Source organism: Calypte anna, chromosome 21 (assembly GCF_003957555.1).
Source record: "Calypte anna isolate BGI_N300 chromosome 21, bCalAnn1_v1.p, whole genome shotgun sequence".
NCBI classification, from domain to species: Eukaryota; Metazoa; Chordata; class Aves; order Apodiformes; family Trochilidae; genus Calypte; species Calypte anna.
This window is the reverse complement of record NC_044266.1, coordinates 4738290-4763409: the sequence shown is the minus strand read 5'-3', so window position 1 is coordinate 4763409 and position 25120 is coordinate 4738290. Positions and strand designations below refer to the sequence as shown.

The 25120-nt window shown below is 47.6% G+C and overlaps 1 protein-coding gene across 4 annotated transcripts in view; it reads left to right on the top strand.

Moving 5' to 3' along the window:
* PAX7 (paired box 7) overlaps positions 1-25120 on the top strand; it is a 100672-nt gene that overhangs the window by 58996 nt on the left and 16556 nt on the right. For all 4 annotated transcript variants that reach the window (XM_008503685.2, XM_008503686.2, XM_008503683.2 and 1 more), the window contains exons 6-7: positions 4583-4748; positions 5292-5491. In XM_008503685.2, coding sequence (XP_008501907.2) covers positions 4583-4748; positions 5292-5491 — 366 coding nt within the window. The remainder of the gene's footprint in view (positions 1-4582; positions 4749-5291; positions 5492-25120) is intronic.

Sequence of the window (25120 nt, the reverse complement as noted above, 5' to 3'; positions counted from 1 at the left end):
ATCTATCTTCCTCCAACGTCAAGTCCTGATTAGGCTGAGCAGAAACACAACAGCTTTCTTTCCCACAGGAGGCTCTTTTTGACCTTCCTTTCCTCTCCTTGTCTGACAAATTGTGGGAGCTGACCCACATCTCGGTGGCTGAGGGGATAATTCAGTCCAGCCCCATCCTGGCAGGCAGCTGCCTCTGCAGCCCTTCTGCACCTCTCTGCTGGGTGAGAACAAGTGGCTGGGACACCTGGGGCTGGGACACCTCAGACTGGGACACCTGGGGCTAGGACACCTGGTCCTTGGCAGGGTTGGGTGCAGGTGCTGAGGTTAAATCAGAACCAGTGCTAACCTTTGCCCCAAGCCCAATCCAGCCCAGGGACTGGGTTTTTCTGAGATCAGCTGGTTCTGAGCAGCAGGCAGTGATTGACCAGAGGTTTTTTATTCTCACTGTGCCTCCTTTTCCCATCTGGGCAGGAGATGGGGAAGGTGGTGGTTGGGGTGATGTCCTGTGGTGAGGATTTAGCATTCAGGATCCTTGTAGCAGCAGACTTACTCACTTAGCAAGGTGCAAGTGGCACAGTGAGGTTCTCTGGTCTTATCCAGACCATGGCTGTGACAAGAAGATGAAGAACCTGCTTGGATATCTGCAGTTACTTTCCAGGAGGGCATTCCTGTATCCATCTGCTTCCCCTGAGCTGAGCAGTTTCTATAATGCATCTCCTGTCTATTAAAGAACATTTTTGGAAGGCAGTTCACAGAGACAAAAGCCCCAGATGCCTTTAGCAGGTACAAACTGTTGCCTTCAGTGGCCTCTGCTATAGCTCCATCCCTTGAAAAGCAGCACATTTACAGAGCTCAAGATCTCTTTGCACAGACAAATGACCATGAAGAATGGTTCATTTTCAAAAAAAGCAGGTTTCTAACTTGCTGGGTTTTCTGCTCTTGGGTTCTCACAGCCCAACTTCTGGCTACGTTTGTCCCAGCATAAAACTCAGCCCCCTAGAACAACATCTCCGTAGGTAAAGCAGCAGCTGCAAAACTTCCTCCTCTTCCTCCTCTTCCTCCCACCAGTCTGCTTTTAGCAACCAGAGCCTCCACCCCAGGCTTAACATGGTGTAACAGGATCCTCTGGCAGGGGGAATCTTTAGTGGCTGATAAAACCTTAACTGTTGTGAAATGAAAGCAGGTTCCCTTTGAAGTGTGCCTCGCATTACAGTTCGATGCTCCAGCCTCTATATTTCAACTACCAATAAAATGATTTATAAGCATAAAGGCTTGAGCCACCTTTGAGGAGGGGGAAGGGAAAGAATTGCTAACATCATTAGCTGGGATGTATCTTCTTTTTTTTTTTAATGTGGGTTAGAAATAAGGGGCAGCATCAACCTTTTTGGGCCATGAAATGTCCCTTCCTCTGCACGGCAAGATAAATCCTATCCAGTTCTTTGTGGCAGGTTTCAGTGTATTTGTGGCTGGATTCTGCAGCCTGGCTGTCAGGAAACACTGCATTTAAGTGTGTAGTTGTGAATTTCACTCCATGCACGTGTATTTACTATTATTATCATTTATTATTTGTTTTGCTGTGATACTATAGCCAAGAAGGAGATCCTGCTGTGCTGGGTATGGTGCCTACTGGCAGTTACAGACAGCTCCTATCTCTAGTTGGAACAAACTAAAATGTAAGAAAATGGACTTTATACTCAATGTAGAGGTTGTGTAAGGACCAAAACTTGTTGAATGCAGTGATGTTTCCCTTGACTTCAAATCAGAGAAGCAATTTCTCTCCCAAAATCACAGAGGGAGACTGTAGCATAATTAAAAGCTGGATTTCTTTCTCTGGTTATTCTCCACTGTCTTTCCTTTCTTCATGGAATAATGGAATGGTTTGGGTCAGATGGGACCTTAAATCTCATTCACTTCCAAGCCCTCTGCATGGCCAGGGACACCTCCTGCTACACCAGGCTGCTCCAAGCCCCATCCAACCCCACCATGCACATTGCATGACACCCCAAGAATGGCCCAGGCACAGACCTTTTGGTCCACTCTGCTTGTAAAATGATCCAGAGAATCCTTGTATCTCCCTTAAAAAATAAAGGGCAACAGGTACAAATGTTTGTGTTGGCAATCTTGGGAAGGTGTGGAGTGCTGTTTACTTTTTTGGAGTTAAATTTCTCTTTCCTTTTCAATGCCTAGATTCATCACTGCTTGGTTATGTTTTTTCTTCAGGCATCTGAATGTCATTTGCTATTTTTAGCATTGAGATTTTATTTTTTTTTTTTAGTGAAAACTCTTCCAGTCTGGGACTAGGCCTTTTTCTCTGAAAAGAGAAGGTTTGTTTATCTCCTTATGTTCAGCTAACATAAATATTTAGACAGTTTTAATGTCCTTAACTGTGAAAGTGGAAGCAAATTATATGAGAGGAGGAGCCAAGTTCCATATCCCTAATTCAAAGCCTGAATTACACATACATGCATGCATGAGAAAAAGACAGGACTGTCCTCTTTGCATGACCAGGGCAAACAAAAGGTTATTTATTAATTTGTGTTATTCACTGCTCCTAGAAACCAGGCCCTGACTTGGACTGTATAAAAGAGTTGTAAAGTGCTACAGATCTTAATATGCATTCATTTCTTTCTCCTTAAGTCTGTCCTAGATTTTGCTAGAGACATCTGGTGCCAAAAATGGACACAGGGATTCTGACCTGCATGGACTTTGTTGATCAATGCAGATCGGATGTGAGCTGACCTATTTCTGTCACACTTTTGGAAGGTGCTCAGGGGTGATGCTGCTCCAGCCAGTAGAGCAGTGCAATAGGAACAGGTCTGGAAAAAAAGGTGTTTGGTGCCAAGGGACTGACATCAGCTTGTACTGGTACCAAAAATTTAGCTTGGTCCACTCAGACCATAAAAAGGGGGTTTAATTTAGACCAGTTCTTGCAAAGAAAACTGGTGGTTTTTTTAGTGTTTTCACCATACAAGGATGTAAATAACAGCACGAAGTGAAGGGCTGGACCAGGTCCTTCCTACCCATCCTCAGGAGGTCAGACACAGCAATCATCAGTGTGTTTTAATCAAACACAGCACACTGGTAGATGGGTAACATGTAGAGAGAGCAATCCCTCCACATCACAAGACTGTGATCTAGAGAACCTCAAAGGAATTTGTGTGTGAAGCTCAGTGGGTGCTTGGGTTTGCAGCAAGAGCCACTGCAGTGTGTGTGGACTGAGAGACCATCAAATAAGCAGCTCTCAGGGAAAACACTGCCTTGTGCTGAGTGACTTTGGCATTCCCATGGGTGCCCGTAAGAAAAAGACAAACTAACAAGTTTACAGGGGAGCTTGATCTAAAGACCAGAGAAAGACTCCTGCTCTGAGATTTGGATCATCTCTGAAGTGCAAGGACCAAGGTTCTGCTGTATTTAGAGAAGTGTTGCTGTGGTTCACAAGATATGGGGACAGTTTGGACTGCAGGGCCTCAAACCCCTGTAACCCCAGTTTCTGATCTGACACTGAGCAGCTTGGAAGCCTGATGGAAGATTTTTTTTTTTTCCTCCCTGAATGCTTTACACTCTTGATTTTTGCTCCATTTTTTCTTGTTGCTGTGAAATTTAATCGTGTTTTCTAGCCCTTTAGGCCTCACAAAGTCCAGCAGCTGCATTCTCATCTGGTTTGAAAGCTTATCCACATATTTCTGAACCCCAAACAGGGATGGGGCCTGAGAGCCTCTCTGCTGAAATGAAGTAAACCAAGCCCAAGAGGCAGCTTGAGAAGCCCCTTCCACCTCGCAGAAGGGAGATTGTCCATGATAAAACCCACCAGGGCAAACAAATGCATTGAGAAAAAATCTCCCCTTGAGCCTTGCAGGTAAGCTGGCACTGTAGGAAACAGGAGCCCAGCTTTGCACGTGCTTTAATACCAGGTTTGTTTTTATGCACAGACATGTAAATTGGCTGCAGTACAATTCTGGTGCAGGCTGCAGTGCCTCTTGCAAGGAGAGCATGTCTGAGCATACAGACAGCAGTGATTTGCTGCAGTCCAGAGGAGCTAAGAAAACCCTATATTCCCTCAGGTCTGGTTCTATCTATTTAGCTTGTCTAACACAGAAACCATGATGCTAATCTGTCTATTTATCCCTCCTAACAGTGCAGCCGTGTTGCTATTATGGTGCTTAATCCTTCAGCATAATTCACAGAGTTGTCAGATAACGAGGCAGAATGGCCAGGTGGTAGCAATACATCTCTTTGGCATGGACTCTCTCGGAATACACAAGCTCAATTATTCCTCTTCCTCTCCCCCGACTGCTGATAGCTCCCTCCCATGCTCTGAAGTAGAGTCTTTCACAATTTAAAATGCATATATCTGCACCCAGGAGACAGGGCAGTAGTAATATTGTCATTTGGGAGAAAGTAAACTGAAGAACGGAGAACATTCCTCCTGAAGTCTGTGGCAGGTGGCAACTTGCACCCTTTTATTCTTTTTTTTTTTTTTTTGGCTGGTGCTGTAATTCAGGATTCGTTTCCCTCCGATGTTTCAGGCACCCATCAGAGAGGGGGCACAGCTCAGCTCAGCCCCCCGGGCTCTTTTCTCTCCCCTCTCCAGGTCTGGTTCAGCAACCGACGAGCGAGATGGCGCAAGCAGGCGGGAGCGAACCAACTGGCAGCTTTCAATCACCTCTTGCCGGGGGGCTTCCCGTCCACAGGAATGCCGACCCTGCCCCCGTACCAGCTGCCAGACTCCACCTACCCAACCACCACCATCTCCCAAGGTGAGCGCCCTTTCTCCTCTTTCCTTGCTGCTCCCCTTCTCTTGCCCTACAGCATCCCTCCTCTGTCTGATTCATGACATCCCGCTAGAGATCGTGTAACACAGGAGTGGTTTTTCTTTAGCTAGGAGACCAGGTTTTTCCTCAGGTCGATGGAAACTCAGCACTTTTCTCCTTTGTCTCGTGGTCCTTTCTGTCTTGGGACTGTGGTTCTTTTGCTTTGAAATAGGGACCACATCAGCCCAAAGTGAGTGTCACACAGGCCATCCCTCCATGCTAGGGCTCAGTGGAAGGGGTATTGCTAATTCCAGATGGCTTTGGCCTTTATAGAGGAATGAACAGCTTCTGTCTGGGGAAAAAAAATAAGAGAAAACTGAGATATCTCATCCCAGGTTTGCAGATTTTATGCCACACCTTAAACTGCCAAATCCAACGCTGCAGCCACGTGGCACCCAGGAGCTGACATCATGGTAGCCAAACCATCAAGCTCTGCCCTCTCAGCTGGAACATCCCACAACTGCTCACCCCTGACTTCTGTCCCCACAGATGGAGGAAGCACTGTCCACAGACCCCAGCCCCTGCCACCCTCCACCATGCACCAGGGAGGTCTCGCTGCCGCCGCCGCCGCTGATACCGGTTCTGCCTACGGGGCCCGACACAGCTTCTCCAGCTACTCAGACAGTTTCATGAATGCAGCAGCTCCTGCCAACCACATGAATCCTGTTAGCAATGGCCTCTCTCCACAGGTATGTGTCCTGCTTCCATTCTTTCTTTGGCTGAGAGTATTTGGCTGGTCCAGATCCTCTGAGAGCAGGGCAAGCTTCAGGCTATGACAGTGTATTATGGTTAACAAGGGAGTTGCTGTTATTGTCAGGAATTCTTGGAGGCAGCTTATTTAAATCAATTAGTTGATTTGTTTATCTGCACTATTTCTGCCCTCAGCTCAGCACTGTACTGCCAGAGCATTTGTATCCTGTTAGTTCCCAAATTCAGGTTAGCACACTCTAACTGCAAACACCAGGACCTTGAGCATCGATGTTGCCCTTCTCAGCCCTCCAATAAAAATTCCAGTGCAGATGTGAGCCCTTCAGTTTTGGATTTTAGCCTAAAGACAGCACACTTGATATTCTTTTTTTAAGTTACTTTTTGCAGGCTCATTTTAGAAGTAGCCCATGATTTGTGGTTGACTGGTTTATATATTAGCCAAAGCCAGCTTCTCCAAGCATGGTTGGAACAAGGAAAGCCCTTACGTGTGAAAATGTCATGGATCTGAGCTTCTGCAAAATACAGAGATGCAGATCTGGGATTTGGTTTTGAGAAACTAATTGTCATGTAAACAATTCTTCTGATGCTTTCTGCAAGGTCAGAATAAGAGGAAAGATACATTTCACACACATCTCTTTGTGTAGAAGACTGGAGCTCATGCGTTCTAAGTTACCAGGCAACAGGCACAGCCTCCCCATCACCCTTGGTTGTAAGATCCTTGCCTGAGCTCAGAACAGAGTGCCCAGGACCTGCCCCTGAGCTCTGGGCTCTGGGCTCAGCCCAGCTGCCTTCCAAAGGGCCCCATCCCAGCTTTGATCAGGTTTCTGCCCATTGTGTGCCTGTCTTTGCTGTGTGTGGTGGAGAAACAAGCCTCAACAGCATGGAGAGGTTAAAACCTTCATCAGCAGTGGGTCTGGAGAGAGCAGAGCTTGTGCTGTGTGTGTTGTGGGAGCAGAATGATGTTCTCAGCTGCTGAGCTCCACTGAAGTCCATGGAGATGCCAGGGTGTGCACCACCCCAGAATACAGCCCACTCCATCACTGTCCTGGGATAAGGATTCTAATTTTTTGTCACCTCATTAGAGCCTCTAACCTTCTTTTTGGTTTATTTGGTGTAATCTGGTTTCCAAATGCATGTTTGTTGTTAAGTGGAACAAGGCACAGAGTATACACTGACAATTAACAGCAAGGGCTTGGGTTGGTGTGGTGCCTGCCACTACCAAATATCTTCTGCTTTTACACCCAGTCACTTGTGAAATGTGGAGCTACATGAAGTGCACCATGGCAGTTGTTTCAGAGGAACACTAAGACAGGAAGTACGAAATAATTTGAAACTACAGGGAGAAATTAGGTAGGCATCTGAAATGAAAAAGCTACAACTGTTTTGAGAGGAGTGCAATAAATGGGGACATCAGAGAGGTAGATAGATTTTAAGGTCCAATAGCTTGTGATCTCTCGAGTGTGAAAACAAACATTGAGTGTCAATGGAAAGAGGGAAATTTTGCAGCTTCTCTGAAATGGTATTAAAAAAAAACCTCACCTCTAGCTTTGAATGATGATAAGATAGAAAAATGTAGAAGTGTGACTGGCATGAGGCTGAATGTTGCCTCAAACAATGTAATTTGTGGGGCAAATAAGGAGACATCTTTCTGACAAGGGATTTCTAATAGCACTGGGCTTGGGAGATGAGCACACAGCATGGAATTCAAAGGCAGGGCAGTTGGTCCAGGGCACCTGAATAATTCAGATTATCACAAGTGCAATTTAGCCCCACAGAATAAGTGAGGGATGAGATCCAAGGGGGTAAAGCTGCAGAGCACTACACAGATACAAGTCCATGATGCAATTTCCATTTCTGTAACTTCATCATCTACTTACTAGTCCTGCTCACTAAATCAGAGGCTCATTGAAATGACCAGACCAATGCTTTTTCTATGCTTATCCCTATCCCAAATTAACCTGCCCCCAGGCTCAGGCTAGGGAAAGATAGAGTCCTGAGCCAATAAGCCCTTTGTATGGGGAAGAGAGGATACATTATCTGACAGTCCTGAAGAAAAGAGAGCTTTGCACCCCCAAGTAGAAGAGATTCCCATTTTCCTAAGGCTTTTAATCATGTGAGGGCCAAGATATCAGCATAGAGGTTCTTCTATTTCTTTTGTGCATAGAAAGGCTAACACAGGTTATTTTATGACTGCATTATATTTATTTATCTTGCTGCCTTCCTGCCTTTCTAAGCCCTCTGCTGTTCCTAGTGGAAGGATGTGAGAAGTACTCTGAGCAGCATGAATGGGAGCTCCTAGAAGTGACCTCTTTTTATGTAACAGGGTGGGTAAAAGTTTTGTGAGATCTCAGTGTAGGATGCTGTGTGTAATTTCTCTGTGCATAATTCAGCTGTTCCAGGGCATTACAGGTAAAACCCATAGCATCTCAGCCCTCTCATCCTCCTGTCCAGCTATCTGTGGGATTTGGTTTCTCTCTGCAGGGGTAAATATCAACTACCAGGGACAGAGGGAGTTCAGGAGATAGGAAAAAAAAAAAAAGAATTGGAACTTAAAACGATGGCAGTTTTTCTGAGATGCAAACAGACAGTTCTCCAGTTTCGTTCCTCAGCAGCAGCAGGAGGGAGATTTCTTTGCAGTTTAGACAAGGAGGTGGGGGCCAGCCTGGCCCAGAGCTCCCAGCATTTGCTCCCTGCTCAGCACACTATCCAGTTACCCCAGGATTGGGTGTCCCAGCCAGGATCCAGCAGACAGGCTTGGTGCTGGCAGCTGAAATTCTAGAGGGGAAGCATGGCATTTCCATTCTCACAACAGAGGAAAGGGGATTACATTTGGCCTCTGTGGGCTGGGTCCCCTCCCCCCACACACACTTGAGTCCTGACAGAAGGAGCAGGCACGGCTGAAAGTCACCCCAGCTTCATGTGGGAAACAGCCCCATCTCCTCCTTGCTCTGCAGCACACAGTGCTCCTGCAGCTCTGCTCTGCTGCTGGAAACCCAGAGCATTCCCCCTGCACTTCCCCTCTTTAGAGCCTGTTCTGTCTCCACTCCAGTCCTGAGGCTGCCAAGGGGGGAGAAGTCAGGTGGGACTTTTTATCTTCAGCTACTTCATCCCATGATGGTGTTTTTTGGGTCACTTCATACCAGAACAGTGACTTGGTTGTGCTCAGGGCATGACAAACCCACTGCTCAGTGTCAGCTCTCATGTTCTGCTCCTTCCTGCACCTCAGTGAGAGACCTCAGGGTAACCCCAGCAGTGATTTGTGATGGTTCTGTGCTGGGACAGCCTTTGGAAGAGAGAGATCTTGCTCTGAGGATTGCCTGGCTGAGAAAGCCAACCTCACAGGGTGGGCAACTGCAGCCACATGAGTCACCTGGCATCTCTCAGGGTGCCCTGGGTGGCTCCAGCAGTCAAGGATTATCAAAGAGGAGCTCAGCACCAGGGAGCAGCCAGGTCCCCATTGGTCCCCAAAGGCTGTGTGGGTTAGCAGCAGCTGTCACTAATTCAGCTGGGCTGACTCAGGGCTTGGAACTGTTTCTGGGCTGGCATTCATGGCTGTGATAAGAGAGAGACCAAACTTAAACATGAAGAGTGAGTAACTAGTTAGTAGTCACAGAGAGTGTGATATCCGGCCCTGGAGCTTCTGTTTCATAATCTCTCACAGGAGTGGGTTGTAAACATGTTCATGGATGGTGGGGTTTCCTAAATACATTCTAAATTTCCACTTCATTTTCATCCAGCAGAGAAATCATTTCCCATTTGAGAATACCTATGAATACCAACCAGAACAAGGCCAGGGCACCAAAATATCCTTAGCCAGGTCACACTTCAGCCTGGCAGGGAGAACAAACTTTACATCCATCTATTTCAAAGTTCAGACCTGTGCTAGCTGAGTCGTGCCCCTCACTGTGGCTGGGGTAAGGCTGGTGACAAGTAGCTAACTACAATGGTAAACTCAGTATTAAGTTCAGTTTTGTCCTGAACAGCATCTGACAGCCCTTCAAGAAATGTTTGCAGTGATGGGACATCCCCTGCCTGCTTTTCAAACAGTAAAGAAGTAGGGTCACACTGGATTCTGGGCTTCTTTCATCTCTACCACATCTCTTCTGCCTTTTAAAATGTCTTGATGAATTTTAGGTGGATTTTGTCCACTCCTTCACTCCTTAAAATTTCTGCTGCCCTTCTAGATCCAGGCCCGTACCTTAAATGTGTTCTGGCTGTTCACTATGAACATGTTGGGGTCTTGCAAGGAGTTATTCAAAAGCAAAAGACCATTAGTTTGTTGCAGATGGCCCTTCTCTTGCTGGAGAATGTACTAAGGTATAGTGAAGAGTCACACATTTCCTATCCTTTCATAACATCTTATTTCTGAGGCTTCTGAATTTTTTAACAAACCCACAGGATCACCCAGAGATTAAGACAATTCCAGAAATACAAAGAGCCAAGAGAAACTTCTTCACCATCTTATATTTGTTGCTTTCATTTTCTCAAGGCTTTTGGTGGTGGTTTTTTGTGTTGGTTTTTTTTTTTACTCCATGAGCAAATTCACTTCCAGCATCTGAAGGCTGGAGGCAGATTTTACAGTTCCTGGTTTATCACTCTTTCTCCATGCTGTTCCTAGAGGGTCCCAAGGTCTCAGGTCAGACTCTGCCCACAAATTCACACTCTAAACTCAGGGACTTTCTTATTCTGCACAACCATAGCACAATTTTGTTTTTCCTGACATCGTCCCAGGGCTCCAATCTCTTCCACCATCCAGGGTAAGGCTTTCTTCAGCCTCACTGGGGTGGGATTAGAGATCATCTGAATCCCTGTCAGGAGCACACTGATCCTGGCAGAAGTGTAAGAAGAGCCAGCTGAGCCTTTTTTTTTTTTTTTTTTTTGAGGGGGGGAAACCTGGCAATTGGGAAGGGCACAATGTTAGCTGGCATCATGATGTCTGGCTCCAGAGAGTCAGCACTCCTTCCTTCAGTGACATGGATCCTTTTTGTCTGGTTTCTGTGGTTTTTTTTTTTTTTTTCTTTTTTTTTTTTTTTTTCCTCCTTTTTATTTTTTTTTTTTTTTGTCAGAGACACTGTGCCTATAATAAGCATTCAAAATGAGTCTAGCTGGGCCAGAAGAAGGGGAGGGGAAGCAAAAGGGGGAGGAGAGGGTGAGATTTGGGGGGGAGGGGGAAAGGGAGGAGGGGGTTTAAATAGCAAAGAATTAGAAAAAAAAAAATCTGATGCAAATCACTAGTAGAGAGAAAATTATGTGCAATTACCCAAGCGATACTGGGCAGCCGTGCCCACCCCAACCAACAAGATCTCATTAACAAGCAGAAAATAAGATTGAAATGGTGTGTAAAAGAGCTGAAAAATGAATTTGAATGCTGCATTTGTCCACAATTACCCCCTCGTTCACACATATTTTATTGCAATTTTTTTATTATTCTTAATCTTTCCATCCCTCAAAGCAGATTGGGAACATCCTGGCATTACAGTTGCTGAGGGAGGAAGCATTAAGGATTCCCCTTTTCCCTGAAAGGAGACCCTTCTCTCACTCGAATTTTAAAGGGTTGGGTTTGGAAGGATAAGGCTTCATTTCCCCGGCTTATCTTAGTGTAGGAACATGTTCTTCTCATATTCTTTCACCTCTGATGCTCTTGGGTGCCACCCCACACAAGGGTTTTTTCTTTAACCTTCCCTCCTGGGCTCTTCCCCATTCCCTTTTCCACCTCTCCATCTCCTTTCTCCTTCTTTCCTTTTCCACTCTTGGGTTTGGTTTTTTCCCCATGTGGTCTGCGCTCTGTCCCCCCCCTTGCTGCCTCCTCCTCCTCCTCCCCCCTGCAGCCCCATCCCTCTGGAGGACCCAGATTCCCCTAAACCAAGTGCCTGCCCCTCACAAAGTGGCTGCTGTTCCTTTTCCAAGTCACAATTATTCCTCACACCCTCTTTCTTTCACACTGAACCCGCTCCAGCCTCCCCATGACCTTCTGGCAGATTGCACACAGGATTTTTGGAGAAGGAGGCAAACACGTTCTAAATTCTGTTTCCTTTTTATGCCAGGGGAAGGAGAGAAGGGAGCATGGGACCTCCAGATCTCTCCTGGGGAGGAGAAGCTGGCTCTGAGCCTGTGCTGGCTTTTTCCCTCCCTTGGTGTCAAATGCAGCTCCATCTCTCTAAACTTTTAACCTATGTGTCCCAGGGAAGCTGGTAGTTTTTCCACTAAAATTTCTTGCTTTTTTTTTTTTTTTATTTAACCAAACAAAGCCCATCTGCTCTTGTCAGTTAGACGCCTCTGCTCCCAGCAACAGGAAAAAGGGGAGAATGGAACATTTTTCTCGTGTGAAAATAGATAGGTATTTATTTGCCTAATTCCTCATGACTCTGGCTCTGTGAGTGAAGGAGTAGGGTAGGGAGGGGGAAACTCATGTCTGAGTGGCCAGAATGCACTCTGTCAATCTTGGTTTCATGACTTTCCTCCTGATTTGGGTACTTTGGTCCCACTGAGAACTTACTTAGAAACCAATAAGTCAGCACCTTCTTTCCTTAACCCTAACTCCAGTGCTCTGGGTGGCATTGGTTGCATGGATTCCTGTGTGATTTCCACTCCATCCATTGTTCCGTGTGTGTATTCCTAAAATATGAGAAACACTGAAGGATTTCAGAGCAAACTTCTGGTTCCTGAGCCTTGAATTTGATAGGAACTTTGCCACTATCTTCAGTGGGTCCAGGATCAGCCCCTGTGATACTGCACTACTTGTCAGCTCAGGTATCAGAGCAGACACACTGGGGAGAAAGGGGAGTAAGGAGAAAAGAGAAGAAATACAGGGAAAAGAACCTGAGGAGAATGACCAGTCCAGTGAGAGCAAGAAGAATGAATGCAGGGAGGTCTGAAAGTGTCCTGTGACCCCCAAGATGCCAAAGGAGCACATATTTAAGGCACTCAGGGCTAAGAAACTAAAATCTGTACCCCAAAATCTTTAAATATGGCCCAGACTCCCCTACTCACTCCTGAGGTGGTAGGAGCAAGGCTGAAGCCAGGTGGGTGGAACAGACGTAGCTGGGCTGGGATTCCTACTGAAATCCAGAAGGGACTGGTGGGGCTTTCAGCTCTGCCAAAACACCTCTCCTCTGGGGCCTTTTTTTTCCACACCAGGAAGGGTAAGAGGGACTTGGCTGGGAGACACAGGCTTGGAGAATTCAAATGCAGGATTTGCCCTGCTTTATGATTAATAAGGGAACTCGAGACAAGGCAGGCAGGGCAGATAGAGAAAATGAGAGCTTAGCAATTAATACAGCAGCCAGCCTGGTGACAGGGGCTGCTGAGTGACCTCTGGCATTCAGAGGGAAGAGTTGTGCTGCATGGCTCCAGGGGCTGCCATAACCAGGGACTGCAGTGGGAAAGGCAGCCCTGGGAGGGGGGGGAATGTGAGATAGAGGGGAAGTTTAAAAGGGAGGAATGCAAGAAAAGGAATAATTAGGATTCAGAGGCAGGGGCATGCCTGCCTGCTCAAGGGCACCCATGTCCTGCTGCAGGCTGTGTGTGTGCACAGTGCTGTGTGTGCCTGGGTGTTGTGCTTGCCTGTTAAAGTCTTGCAGCAGCCTAACAGCTGTGCTCCAGCTGTGCAGAAGTCAGCTCTGCTGGGAAAAGCCATCGAGGAGAGAAAAACTCTTTGCAGGCACTTACCCCAACCTGCCCCTCACTTTCCTTCCCAAACAGGGGTTTACAGAAGGTCTGTTAAGTCCAGGGGGGTGACAGAAGAGCAGCAGTGCTGGGCTGTGCTGGGTGAGGAGGTGGGACATGGGCTGCAAGTGTTTGCTGCTCTGCTGCTCTCCTTCTGAGCCTCCAGCCTATCCCAGAGCACTGAAGACAGGCAGAGGGTTGTGTGTTGCTCACATAGTGCCATGCTGGGGGGATATGCCATGACCTTCAGCTTCCCCAAAGCTTCTGGAGGCATTTTGAAAGGGGTCATTATTCATTAAGGTTTATTTTCTGTTTGCTTCACCATCCATATGTGCTGCTGATGAAGGAAACCCACATTCATTCCCACCCCAAAGCCAGGCAGCTGCTGGGATCACTGACAGATGGGTTGCAGCATCTTGGAACATTCAGGACTGAGAGGACAGGGAGGACTTTGGGGGCTGCATCCATCTCAGGAGCATCCTGGATGGCTCATTCAGAGGTGCTGTTAGATCCTGAAGCATCAGGAGAGGCTTAGAGGGCAGAGATACCCTAAAAAGCTGGAAGGGAGCTGAGGTATTGCACCAGCTTGCAGATCATTCATCACACTGGTTCTCTTGCTGCCCCGTGGGAGGAATGGGGTGCAGGACACAGCTGTGCAATGAGTATTTTTATCAGTTTGGGGGTTGCTGGGCTGTGCAAGGGCTTCTGTAGTGTACAGGGAGCTTGGGAAGTGCAAAGGAGAGGAGGCAGAGCTGCAGCCAATAATTACTGGGGATCTGTCAGGTTGTGGAGTGCATGCCATGGGGTGGTTCCACCTTCCACAGTGCTGGATACGAGAGATGTGCTCAGGTGCAGGGGGGTCTCCTGCTGCAAGGTGCTGCCTCTTGCCTCCATCAGACAGGGGAGGCCCAGACTGATTTACAGCAGGGGCTGAAGATCAGAAATCCTGGCAGGGTCTGGGGTGGGTGAGTGGGAAATTGATCAAAGGTGCAGAGGGTCTTAGCTCTCCACAGAAAGCTGGAGTCAGCCCTTAAGCCTTTCCAGTTTGGAGATGAGGGGGATCTTATTTCAGGGAATAAGTACCTGAAAGGGAATCATGAGCCACATAAGGGAAAGGCTGGAGAGCTGTTTGCTGAGCAGATACAGGGAAATCACAGGGCCTGGGAGAGTGAAGAGAAAGAGGCAAGGCTGACACCAAGGGGGTTGTTGTGGGGTAGGAATTTACCCACCAAGCTTTAATGAAGCTGATCCAGGGATTTCTGAGTGGCCCACGGGAGCTCTCAACAAGACTTTCGCTTCAGTGATGAGCTGGGTCTGGGATCCAGTGATGCATGGGGCCAAAGCTGGGTTGGGTCAGGCCCTGTGGGTAGCTCACCTGTTAGTCTGGGGGAAATATCTGGGCTGCTTTGTGCTCCCCATCTCCCTTCAGCTCCCTTTTGGAGGGACACTGGCAGGGGGATGCTACCCGTGGGGAAGAGGGAAAGCAGAGGCTGCTGCTGCCTGGCGTTCCCCTGAGATCCAGAGTGACAGAGAGCCTGTCACATCCTCCTCTCTCTCCCAGCTTTTCTTCTCCCTCTCCCTTTGCTTCTTCCTCCCTCTCCTCTCTGCTTCCATTTGATGTGGAGCAGAGCTGTCTGCCTCTCCTGCCTCTGTACCGAGAAGGGATCAGAAGTTTCAGCGAGCGCTCGGCGCCTCTCCTTTGATCCATGTCCTGAGGCCTGCTTGACAGTGAAAAAAAGCATGGAGACAAAACGACTCAGTCAAAGTGATTCCTGACAACTGTCTCCATGAGATAAGGAAGCTCTCTGTGTCTTGTTTTTTTTTTTTTTTTTAATACCGCCTCTCCGTTTCCATAAGAAGCGGAGTCACTTTAAACCAGAAGAGCCAGCCAGCAGCAAGCTGCACAGAGAACAGCCAAGCAGAGAGTGCCTGCCTGAGTTTTATCATGTTCCCTGTCTCCCTTTCCTTTCCTCCTCATTTTTTTTAAAAATTTTTTTAGAAAACCCTCTTTTTCCCATTTTCCTTTCTCTCCTTTCTACGTGCTGCATTATCCTCCTGCCTTACCCCAGTGCTGCCTCTAATTGTGCAGCTGCAGAGAAAACCCAGCATATCTGCGGGTGGCTGGGACATTATTCCACTCAACCCCAAGCACAGAGAACTGCCTTACCCCCCCACGAGGGACTGGGGGGAGAGAGAAAGCCCTGTACATTACCTGACATGAATCAGTCCTGTTAGGGACTGGCAGCAGACCTCATTACTAGCCAGGCATTGAGCACCACTGGCCACTTCAGTGGCCCTTAGAGCTCTTCCCCTGCTGCTGAGCCAGGGAAAACAATATTTTTTATTGTTGCTTTGTTTTTCTTACCTAGCTCATGTCACTTACACAGGGAAGTGTGTTCTTCTTTCCCTTTTCACTTCTGTGTTCCCTACAGGAGTGAGTTTGCAAGGGCTCAGCACCATTATTTCTCACTGGAAGATGCAGGATGTGGGGGAGCAGGATACACAGCTTGGAAGGGAACTGTGCCTGCTGCCAGGGGGTTCCCAGACTCAGGGGGACAAACATGATGTGAAAAGGGCCAGGGGGGTGGCCTCTTAGCCCATGATGCTGAGTGCAGCCTGGCCTGGACACACAAGGAAGAATCTCTTCATCCTGGTGAGGAGTTAGGGGAGAGGAGAAGAGCTGTGGCTCACTGTGCTCCTGAGCTTCCCCATCCTCACCTGGAGGGGACCTGGGGTCCTCCTAAGGTGACAAAGCTTGGCTTAAGTGGTGAGCCTAGAGAAAGGCAGCTGGCTTTGGGATACCCAGCAGGATGAAAGTGGGCTCAGGTGATGGGCACAGGGACCAGAGTTGGTCCCAGCACCGTGGAGCCTCTTGGCCAGGGAGTTCCTCTTCCCCTCCACTGGCTGTAATGAAGCTTTTGTTGGAGCTGCTGCTCCCAAGCCAAACTCCCCATTAGCATGCAGGATAGGGGATGGAGGGGAGAGAGGGGGGACACATGGAGAGAGAGATTCCCTTCCCCCCAGAACTGTGCTGTGCTGATAAACAGTAAATATCGGGGAACAGGATTTCCACATTATCTGAGCTCAGCAGAAAATCAAAATTTCAGTCTAAATCCGAGGAGACGAGGCTCATAAGCTCCTCCAGCTGATACAGATGCTGAGCCCAGCCAGCAAGGCTCAGGAGGCACAAAATAACATTTTTGTCGTTTGGGGAAAAATAAAAAAAAAAAGGGGGGGGGGAAAGAAAAGAAAGGGAAAAAAAAAAAAAAAAAGGAATTAACAAGAGGGGTACAACAGTATTTGGGGCCTGAAGAAGAGGTGGTGCAAAGCAGAGCATTGTCTGATGTTGCAGCCCTTTCCTGGTCAGGAAATAAACAGTCAGGAGTATCAGGGAGAGGTTGGACACTGCCCATCCAATGAACTTTCCCATCCGTGGCCCTGGCTCATCCGTGTTGTTTGGGGATGGACCTGTAGGACACAAACAGCTGCTGGGGACTGATGGAAACCCTTTAAGGAGTGATTCCAGTGAGCAGCTGAGCACAAATCCAGCCCACAAATCCAGGAGCCACCTGATTTTAGGGGCTTGCAGACCCTAAAAGCTCTGTCGGGAGTGTGTGTCCCCAGCTCTAATGCAGCCCTGGGCTCTGTGTGCTGCTCATGGAACCTCCATGCCCTGCAAAGGGGGCAGCAGCCACCCTGGGTGGGCACCACCTCCTGCTGTGGGACTGGTGTGCTGCAGGGATGCTGAGGGTGCCTGGAACTGCTGCTTGAGGGAGCACAGGGCTCCCCAAAAGTGTTGGGAGGTCAGAGATAGAGGGAAGCTGGGCTGGAGGTGAGCACTGGGAATGCAGTGAAAAAGGGATGTGGTTCTGCCTGCTTCTGAAGGACACTCCTCCCTTTTTGTGGCCTCCTTTCAGAGATCAGAGTGGTTTCAGGGCTGGTATTCCTAGGGCACTCAGTTTAGGTTCTTGCTGTGTCCCAAGCATTTTTGCATCCGTGGCTGGATCTGTGCTCTGTTTCCTGATTGTGCCTACATGTGAGACTCCATAAAAATCTGTAGCTCCAGGCTTTTACCCAAGGGAATGCACATTTATGTACAGCAGCAGAGGCTCTGAGATCTCTCTTGAGGATTTTAGTCCTTGCTGCTTGGAGCAATGAAGAAGCAAAAGCAGGGATCAGTTGCAGAAAGTGTTGTCTTGGTTTCTGCAGCAGCCATTGCTGTCCTCCTGCCCCTTTCACTGGGCCACAGGTTCATCAGGACACAGAAAGCAAATTCCTCACTGAGCTGCTTCCCTAGCTCTCAGTCTCTGCCCAGCACCCATTTTCCTCATCTACTTCATTTTTATGCCCAGCTATGAAGTGGCATCTTTCATGCAAAGAACTGTAGGGTCCATGTTCCAGTTCCAGCACTATAAACTCTGTCCATACCCTACAGATCCAGGAGCTGTCAGTCAGCTCAACTCCCAGCATTTCATTTTCTCACAGGCAAGACTTAAAACTCTCTGTAACCTCAATGCCTGAGTGACCTCTGCTACCAAGGAAAGGAGGTTTTTTTGTTTTCAGGTGAGGAGGAAGCAGGTGTCACAGATGCCTGCTGGCAACACGAGTGGCTTTTGTACTGGCAAACTGACTTGTGCTTGTTAAAGTACAGGACTGTGGAGGATGCTGGCATAGGATGTCCCAACACCTTTGCACTCCTGACCCAGATCTTGTTCTGTCTTCTCTTCAGTATTGGGGCAGGTGGAGAGAGATGGTTTTCCTGCAGTATTTCTCCTTTCCCTACTCAGAGGTGTTTACACAGACACCCCAAAAGTCCTAAAACTGAAGACCTGAAAGTCTGAACTAGGGTCACATCTTTTGGATCTGGGGTCAATGCTACCCCAGAGTGGCTGAGCCATTTTGCATCCATTTATAATCTCTTCATGCACTTTAAAAAGCAGGTGCCCACCACATCTCTTTCAAAATTAAGATCTTAATCCCATACCTCAAGACTGGTATTTCAAAAGGCCTTGGAATGCCTGCAGGGCTTTCTCCTGCTGTTCAGCAGAGTTAGCATTGCCTTAGGTTTCCCTGAGTGGCCATCAGAACAGAGTTTGGGCCTCTATTAACTACAAGAAAAGATGATTTAACACTGAATAAGGTGCAGGACTGCTAATCAGCACACACTGATGTATCAAATATATCCCACCCAGCCCCAGCCCCATCCAGGGGATGTACAGAAAGTCACAGGGATATTTGACTCTAACTATCTTCAGTGTTTTTACTCTCCAGCCTCTTTTACCTACAGCATTGACCCTCAGGCAGCTCTTGGCTTGTTGGCCAACCCATTCTGTGCTCTGCTATGTCCTATCACATCCACATCATTTCTCCAGCTACATTCTTCGAGCTTTGCCAGAAGACTGCCACTCCTCCCACCAACTACAACAGCTACAGCCTCTTCCTCCTTCCCCCACTGCTCATAACCCAGCTCCTGTGTCTCTCCTTGCTGGCTCCCCTTGCTTTATTTCACCCTGGGGCTCAAAGCTGAGGTCCCTGCAAGAGGTTTCTCAATCCACCCAAGAGCTGCAGGCTTGTCTGGAGGGCGAGAGGTCAAGCACAGCAAGTGTTTCTGTTTAGTTCCAGATACCAGCCTGACAGGTGGGTGCCTCTTGATTAATTCCCAGCTCCCCTAAATGCTCCTGTGTTCATGTGCTGTGGTCCTGCTCAAGCCTGGGCAAAGTTAAAGGGGGAAAATACTGGAATGTGTTGGGTTCTCTCTAGTCAGGCTCTTCCAGTGTGACCATAGCTTGGAGGAGCTGCAGATCCTCACCTCCAGCACTCTTGGTGCAGACAGTACTTTCAAGTAAAGATGCAGAGAAAGCACAGGCAGAAACCTCCAAAATTCCCAGTTCTTCCAGTTTGGCTGCTATGGTGCAGTTCTGAACTAACTACATCCTCTTGCTCATCTAGAGTGGGGGAGATGTCCAGCTGAGGTTGATACAGTCCAGAAAAATAAGGATTTGGGATCAAGGGAAGCATCCTCATCATCTGAGCTGACCTGAGCCTTTGGAGGTGGGGTCTAATGGGGGGTTGTGGGGTCTGCTTATTGCTAAGTGTGTCAGTCAGTTCGTGGTGCTCCTCAGCAAACAGCCAGGGCAGTGTGATTTTGGTGGTCTTGAGGGCAGCAGAATCACACTGTGGGGATTCTCCCTTTCAGCTTCTTGTCATTTAAAGGTAACAAAGACAAAATCCCACCCAAATTCATTCCCCTTAGCTGGCACACTTCCACTAGGGGCTCAGTCATCTCACATGCTCTGTGTGATGAGTACAGACAAATGATTTCAGAAAATGGGTCAGACCTCAGAAAAACAGAATGCTTTGCTGGTGCTGTGAACATTTATTTTGTCTTTCTTGGAACAAGTCTCTTGCTCCAAGAGTCCAGGTCTAAGGAGTTCTCTTTCCCTCTTTTTTTTTCATTCCCTCTTTCACACACATGGGTTTGTAACTCTCCAGAAATGCTGGAAATCTCCCCAGAACATCCCTGCACACATCCATGCTGATGAAATTCCCAAGGTTTATGTAGCTGAGTGAATGTGAGCAGAGAACTGCAAGTCCTGGTGTTCCTGTGCCCTGCTGCTGACTTAGTTGCCCAACTTCCTCTGGTCTGCAGTGATTTCTCATCCATGGAGCAGGGAGAGTTGGTGCAGGAATGTGGAGAGGCTGAAATCACAAGGACTACAAAACACACTGAGGAGCAGGGAAGAACAAATTCAGCATCCTATAGGTGTTCCAGACTGACAAAGAGGAAAACATCCAGCACTGCTGAGGTCCTAGGGAAGCAGCCAATGCCTGAGCACTAATTTTTTATTTATTTCCTTTTTTAAAAAACACACCCAACTTATTAAAATTTTGCCTGGCTGCATCTCTTGCTTATTCAAATACTGCCAATTTCCATGGCTTTCATATCAGCTCTTGGCATCTCCCAGCCTCCCAGTGCCTGGGTTATGTGGAGAGAGAGAGAGAGGGGAAAAAAATTGCAAGCAAAATAAAAGCTGCTATCTGACAGAATCTCTCCTGGGGATCTCAGTTATTTAAAAAAAAAAAAAAAAAAAAAAGGAATCATTTTTCTCTTAGCTGGTGTTTGTTAAATGTGCAGGAGCCATAGGCAAATTTTTGCTAATTTTGTGCATGCTTTTATCATACTGGTGATTCACTGGCAGCTTTATCCTCTGATAAGTGGATTAGTTGTTGAGCTAAACAAAAAGGTGTTTGACAACCAGGAAGCTCTAAAGAACATATTTGTTTTCCAAATAATGGAGCTGTGTTTGTTGCTCAGTGCAGTGTGGGGTGTTGTTGTGCATTTCATTAGCCAAAAGGAAAGGCCTCAAAGCTTTTCTCCCTTGCACAAGACAGGGGTTCAATGGGATCCTTTCCCTCCTATCAGTGGCAGGTTATATTTTTATTTTTTTTAATTTGCTTTGGTCTTATACTGTGGCCCTGGAGTGATGCTGATTAGGAAGTAGGTAATGAGCTGTGTCAGCATGAGGGCAGGGCATCTTTGGGTGATGGGGCCAGGCACACACCAGCTTCACTGGGGGCTAAGCATCCCGGGGCTGCTGGATGGTTAGCAGAGCCCTGTGGCTCAGAATTAGACCCTGACTTGTAGGGCTGGGAGCTAAGCAGAGGGCACAGACAGATAAATTGACTGTGTGGAAGAGAATAGGGCTAAAATAATGAGCTTACCTTTATCTAAGGCTTTCATCGTTAATATCTGAGCACCTCATCATCCTGGGATGTGTTTCTCCTCATGGTACCAGGGGTAGGTTGTTATCTCCAAGGATGAGAATGGAGGCAGAGAGATTTAATCCTGCTTAAATGTAAGGTAGGACCCCGAGACCTTGTCAAGGCCCTTTGCTACCTCAAAAGGTCTTCTCTGTCCAAGTGCTCCATATTTAGTAATTCTGTATTTCTCTGCAATTGGATGTTTATTTTCAGTCCTTTGGAGCCTTTCCTTTCTCTCTCTCCACCCAGACACTCACAGTCCTTTGGCCATATTAGCCACATGCCTGGGAGATGAGTGGAATTTTTCCCTGAAGGCTGCCAAGGACTTGGTGACAATCCCAGTGCTTGGGGCCCAGCAGGTCCTCTCCAATCACAACCATAAACAGGATCCTCCTCGTGAGGATCAAGAGCAGGGCTGCTCTCCTGGCCTCTCACTATTTTTAGGTCAGAGGATTTCCATAAGAAAGGTGGGTTTTGGCTGTCAGGTAATCCTTGCTGGGCCCTTCTTCCAAGTATTTACCTGGCCTGCTCCTCAATCCATGCAGCTTGGCACCCATTGTCTCTTGTGGCAAGGAGGCCCCAAACTGATGCTCTGCTGAGAGAAGAAAAGCTTCATTTGCTTCCTCCTTCCTCTCTCCCACCTTCATCTGAGGGCTCGTTCTGGGAGTGATGGTGAATCCTGGATTCATATTCACCCTCTCCATGGCATTCATCAGTTCTCAGGCTGCCACTGAATCCCCAGGGCCCGGGGAGCCAGGAGAGGTGCTGCCTGATCCCAGCCCCTTGCCTCAGGGGGGCTGAGGGTGCTTCCCCCCATTCCTCACTTTGCCTCGGTTCTGCAGTGAGGCCCTGGGCAGGACCGAGGTGGATTTGTAGAAGTGATTTAGTGCTTGGGCAAGGGCTGGAGGAGGCATCAGCTCAGGCTTATAAATCCTGTGGATGCTGCTGATAGCAGTGGGAGATGTGTCTCCTCTGGAAATGAAGCATCTTTTTGCATCCTGATGCCAGATCATGCCTTCTCCAGTGTCCTTTTGAAATAGAAACAGCCTTGGTGATAAGAAGAACACAACTTCAGTGCTAGGAACAGATAGCTTCATCCCTCCTGACATTTTTTTGGAGCCCACAGAGATGGAAGGACAGTCAGCCACCACCATTCCCAGCCCCTCAGTTTCACTCATGCAGTGGCTGGATGTGACTCCAGTGTTTTCCCTGGCAAGGGGCTAAAAGCAAAGTGCTCCCTGAGAGCAGCCCCTGGCAGGGAGGGGGAGATGAAGAGGGAGCCATGAGCAAGGGGGGGGAGGGCTGTGGCAGATCTGCAGTGCCCAGCAATTGCTCTCTCAGCTCTGTCAGAGATGAAACAGGAGGAGGGAGGGAGGGAGGGAGGGAAGAAAGGGGGGAAGGAGGCAGTGGAAGAGCGAGAAAGGTCCCCAGCTGGCTGTTAGTGGCATCTGCACTCAGAGTACAGACTCCAGCTGAGAGCTATTTCACTATTTATTTACATGTAATTATTGCTATGAGGTGCAGATATTAACACTGTCAAGAGCAATTTGCCCTGACATTTTTCACTTGCTCTGTTCCCTGACGTTTTGGGTTTGCTGGGATTTTTTTTCCTCTCTCTCTCTCTCTCTCCTCATAGCACTGCTCCAGTTCGGGCAGCACAGGGACCGGGTTTTTAATCCAGAGCCCTTCGCAACTCATTAAACTTTGAAATTTAATTTTGTCCAGAGAGGAGCCGGGGCTCAGGGAGCAGCTCCCACCCCCCCTCCCTCCCCTGGCTCTCCCACCCACCACCCATCTACACCAGTTGAAGCATTTCCACTCTAAACAAACCAAATTTACCGGTTGCCGCCTTTTCAATTGGAATGCAATCTCCGGCATTAACCTTTGCTTTCGACGCCGCATTTCAAACACGGAGAAAGGTGCCCAAGCGTTTATTAGGGAGAGACCTGGAAAGTGCACCGAGAGCAAGCAAATGCACAACAAATATTTTTTAAACCCGGACCAGCACAGAAATTGCCATCACTTTCAAGAGGTGAGGCAGGACCAGGGACTCTTTCTACTTCTTTAGGTCCCACCCTCTCTTTTTTTTTTTTTTTTTTTTTAAATCCCCTTTCACTCCTGTCTAAACCATCTGACTTCAGTAGCTGCTGACACTTGAAACTAAGACTTCGGCCTGATGCTCAAGGCCTGATTTAATGAGACAGTTGTTGTGTGTCATCTAATAAATACCAATTGTGCATTAGAACCTATTTGCCAAGCAGGAGCAGGGATGTGACAGGCACAACTCGCCACAGCCTGCCTGGTTTTTTCTCTGCCAATATGATGCTTGTAACCACTAAGCATTTGTTTAATCCACCCCAGGCTGTGGTCCTGCCCAGCAGAGCCCAGAGATCCCTTGGCACATCTTATAAACCAGAGGGGAAAAGCTGGGGGGGTGTGAGAGGATGGACTGAGGTGAGAGTACGTTGTATTTATGGATGGAGTAAATGCTGAGTACTTCTTCACTGCCTGTGTGCAGTCAGTTTTTGGAAGGGATTAATTAATAATTCCCATTCCTCCATTTTACCTGCAGCACCTGCAGCCCTGCTTTTTATTTTTAAAGCCTGATTTGGCTCCTACTCTCTTGACTTTGCAGGGGAGCAGATACAGGAATCCAGCACCTTTCCCTTCTTGCTCTTCCTCTGGCTTTGCATCCCTGGGATGGGAAGAGAAGGGAAGAGAGGACCAGTTCCTTGATTTGAAATGTCTGGTGTTCGGGGGCTTTTGGATTTAGTTTTTGGTTTGTGCAGGATTTCTTACAGTGAGATGTGCTCTTTGACTGCAGCACTCCTGTGTCATTGGAACACAAATAAAGAGCAGCAGGAATAGCACCAGATCCTGCTGTGGATCCCTAAGCTGGTCGCCCTGCAGCAGGCAGGATGAGGGAGATCTCTGTGGATAAAGGGACAGGTTGCTGGGACATTTTGAAAAGAGCAAAATGGTTTCATTTCATTCAATACCCTCTGGAGTGTTTCTTTTTTATTGGTCGTTTTGGATAAAAATGTTGCACCCAGCTATTTATATTCATTTTCCTTTGTTACAAATTTCAACATTTTACTTCATTTTGACCTTTCCATCAAAGTTTGCATTTCCGCTTCCATCCCTCACCCTTTCCATTTTAATTTATGCTATCTGAAAGGCTTTCTTTCATGTAAATGAAAATGCTGTTTATCTTTTTCATAATGTTTATTCATCTCCTGCAATCCTTTGTAAACCTTTTAGAGAGGGATCTGTAATATAATGCAGAAGCTCTGGAGTATTTTCATTATTGCAAACCTGATCAGAGCCCAGCATGGGAACTCAACATTTTCTGGTCTTAGCTCTTTCTGCCCATGCCTCTACCCACCTCCTTTTTTGTTTGTGGCTCTGAAACAGAACTGATAAACTGCTCCCACCTTTCTAAAGATTCCTCTGCCAGGGAAGGGCCAATAGATAACACTGAACAATTAGCACCAATGTTTTGAAGTCCCCCTCGTTTCTGGGGTTAACTTATTAGGAGAGGAAAGTCTGGCTAGAATGAGGACATCAAATCAACCTTGGCTTTGGGATGCTTAAATTCCTGCTCCCCCATAAACTTCTGCACCATCTCAGGTTTTAGCCTTTATTTGGCTCGTAAAGTGAGAGGTGGCAGCCCTGCTTTGCCCAGTGCTGGTTATAAATACCTTAAAGCAGGCACAGGAATCTCTGAAGAAAGAAGAACGTCGCAGAAACAAGACACATTTCTGCTTTTTTTCCTTAGGTATGACTTTGGCTACCACATGTTCTGCCCTGCTGCTTCTTAGGGGTGTCTGAAGGGTTGGGGTGCTCAGCTCTGACTGGAGTTCAGGGGCTTCAGCTCCCTGATACAGAGAGCTCCAGGCTCCTGGCTCTTTTTGTGTGGACAGGAGGTTTTCCTCTCCACATAATGACCAGGGGAGAGTTAATCAGATGGGTGCTTTATTACCAGTGACCCAAATGCACCCACAAAGCTCAGGCACCAGCTGGTACATACATTAACTCCAGTTTTGCTTCATCTTGCAGTTTTTAAGATGGTCTTGTAGCAGGGTAGGGATGAGAGGAGACAAAGTGTGGATTTTCTGGGGCTCTTTTAGGTGCTACTGCTGACACAGTGGTCTGAACCCAAGGCAAGACTTGGGGTGACTAAG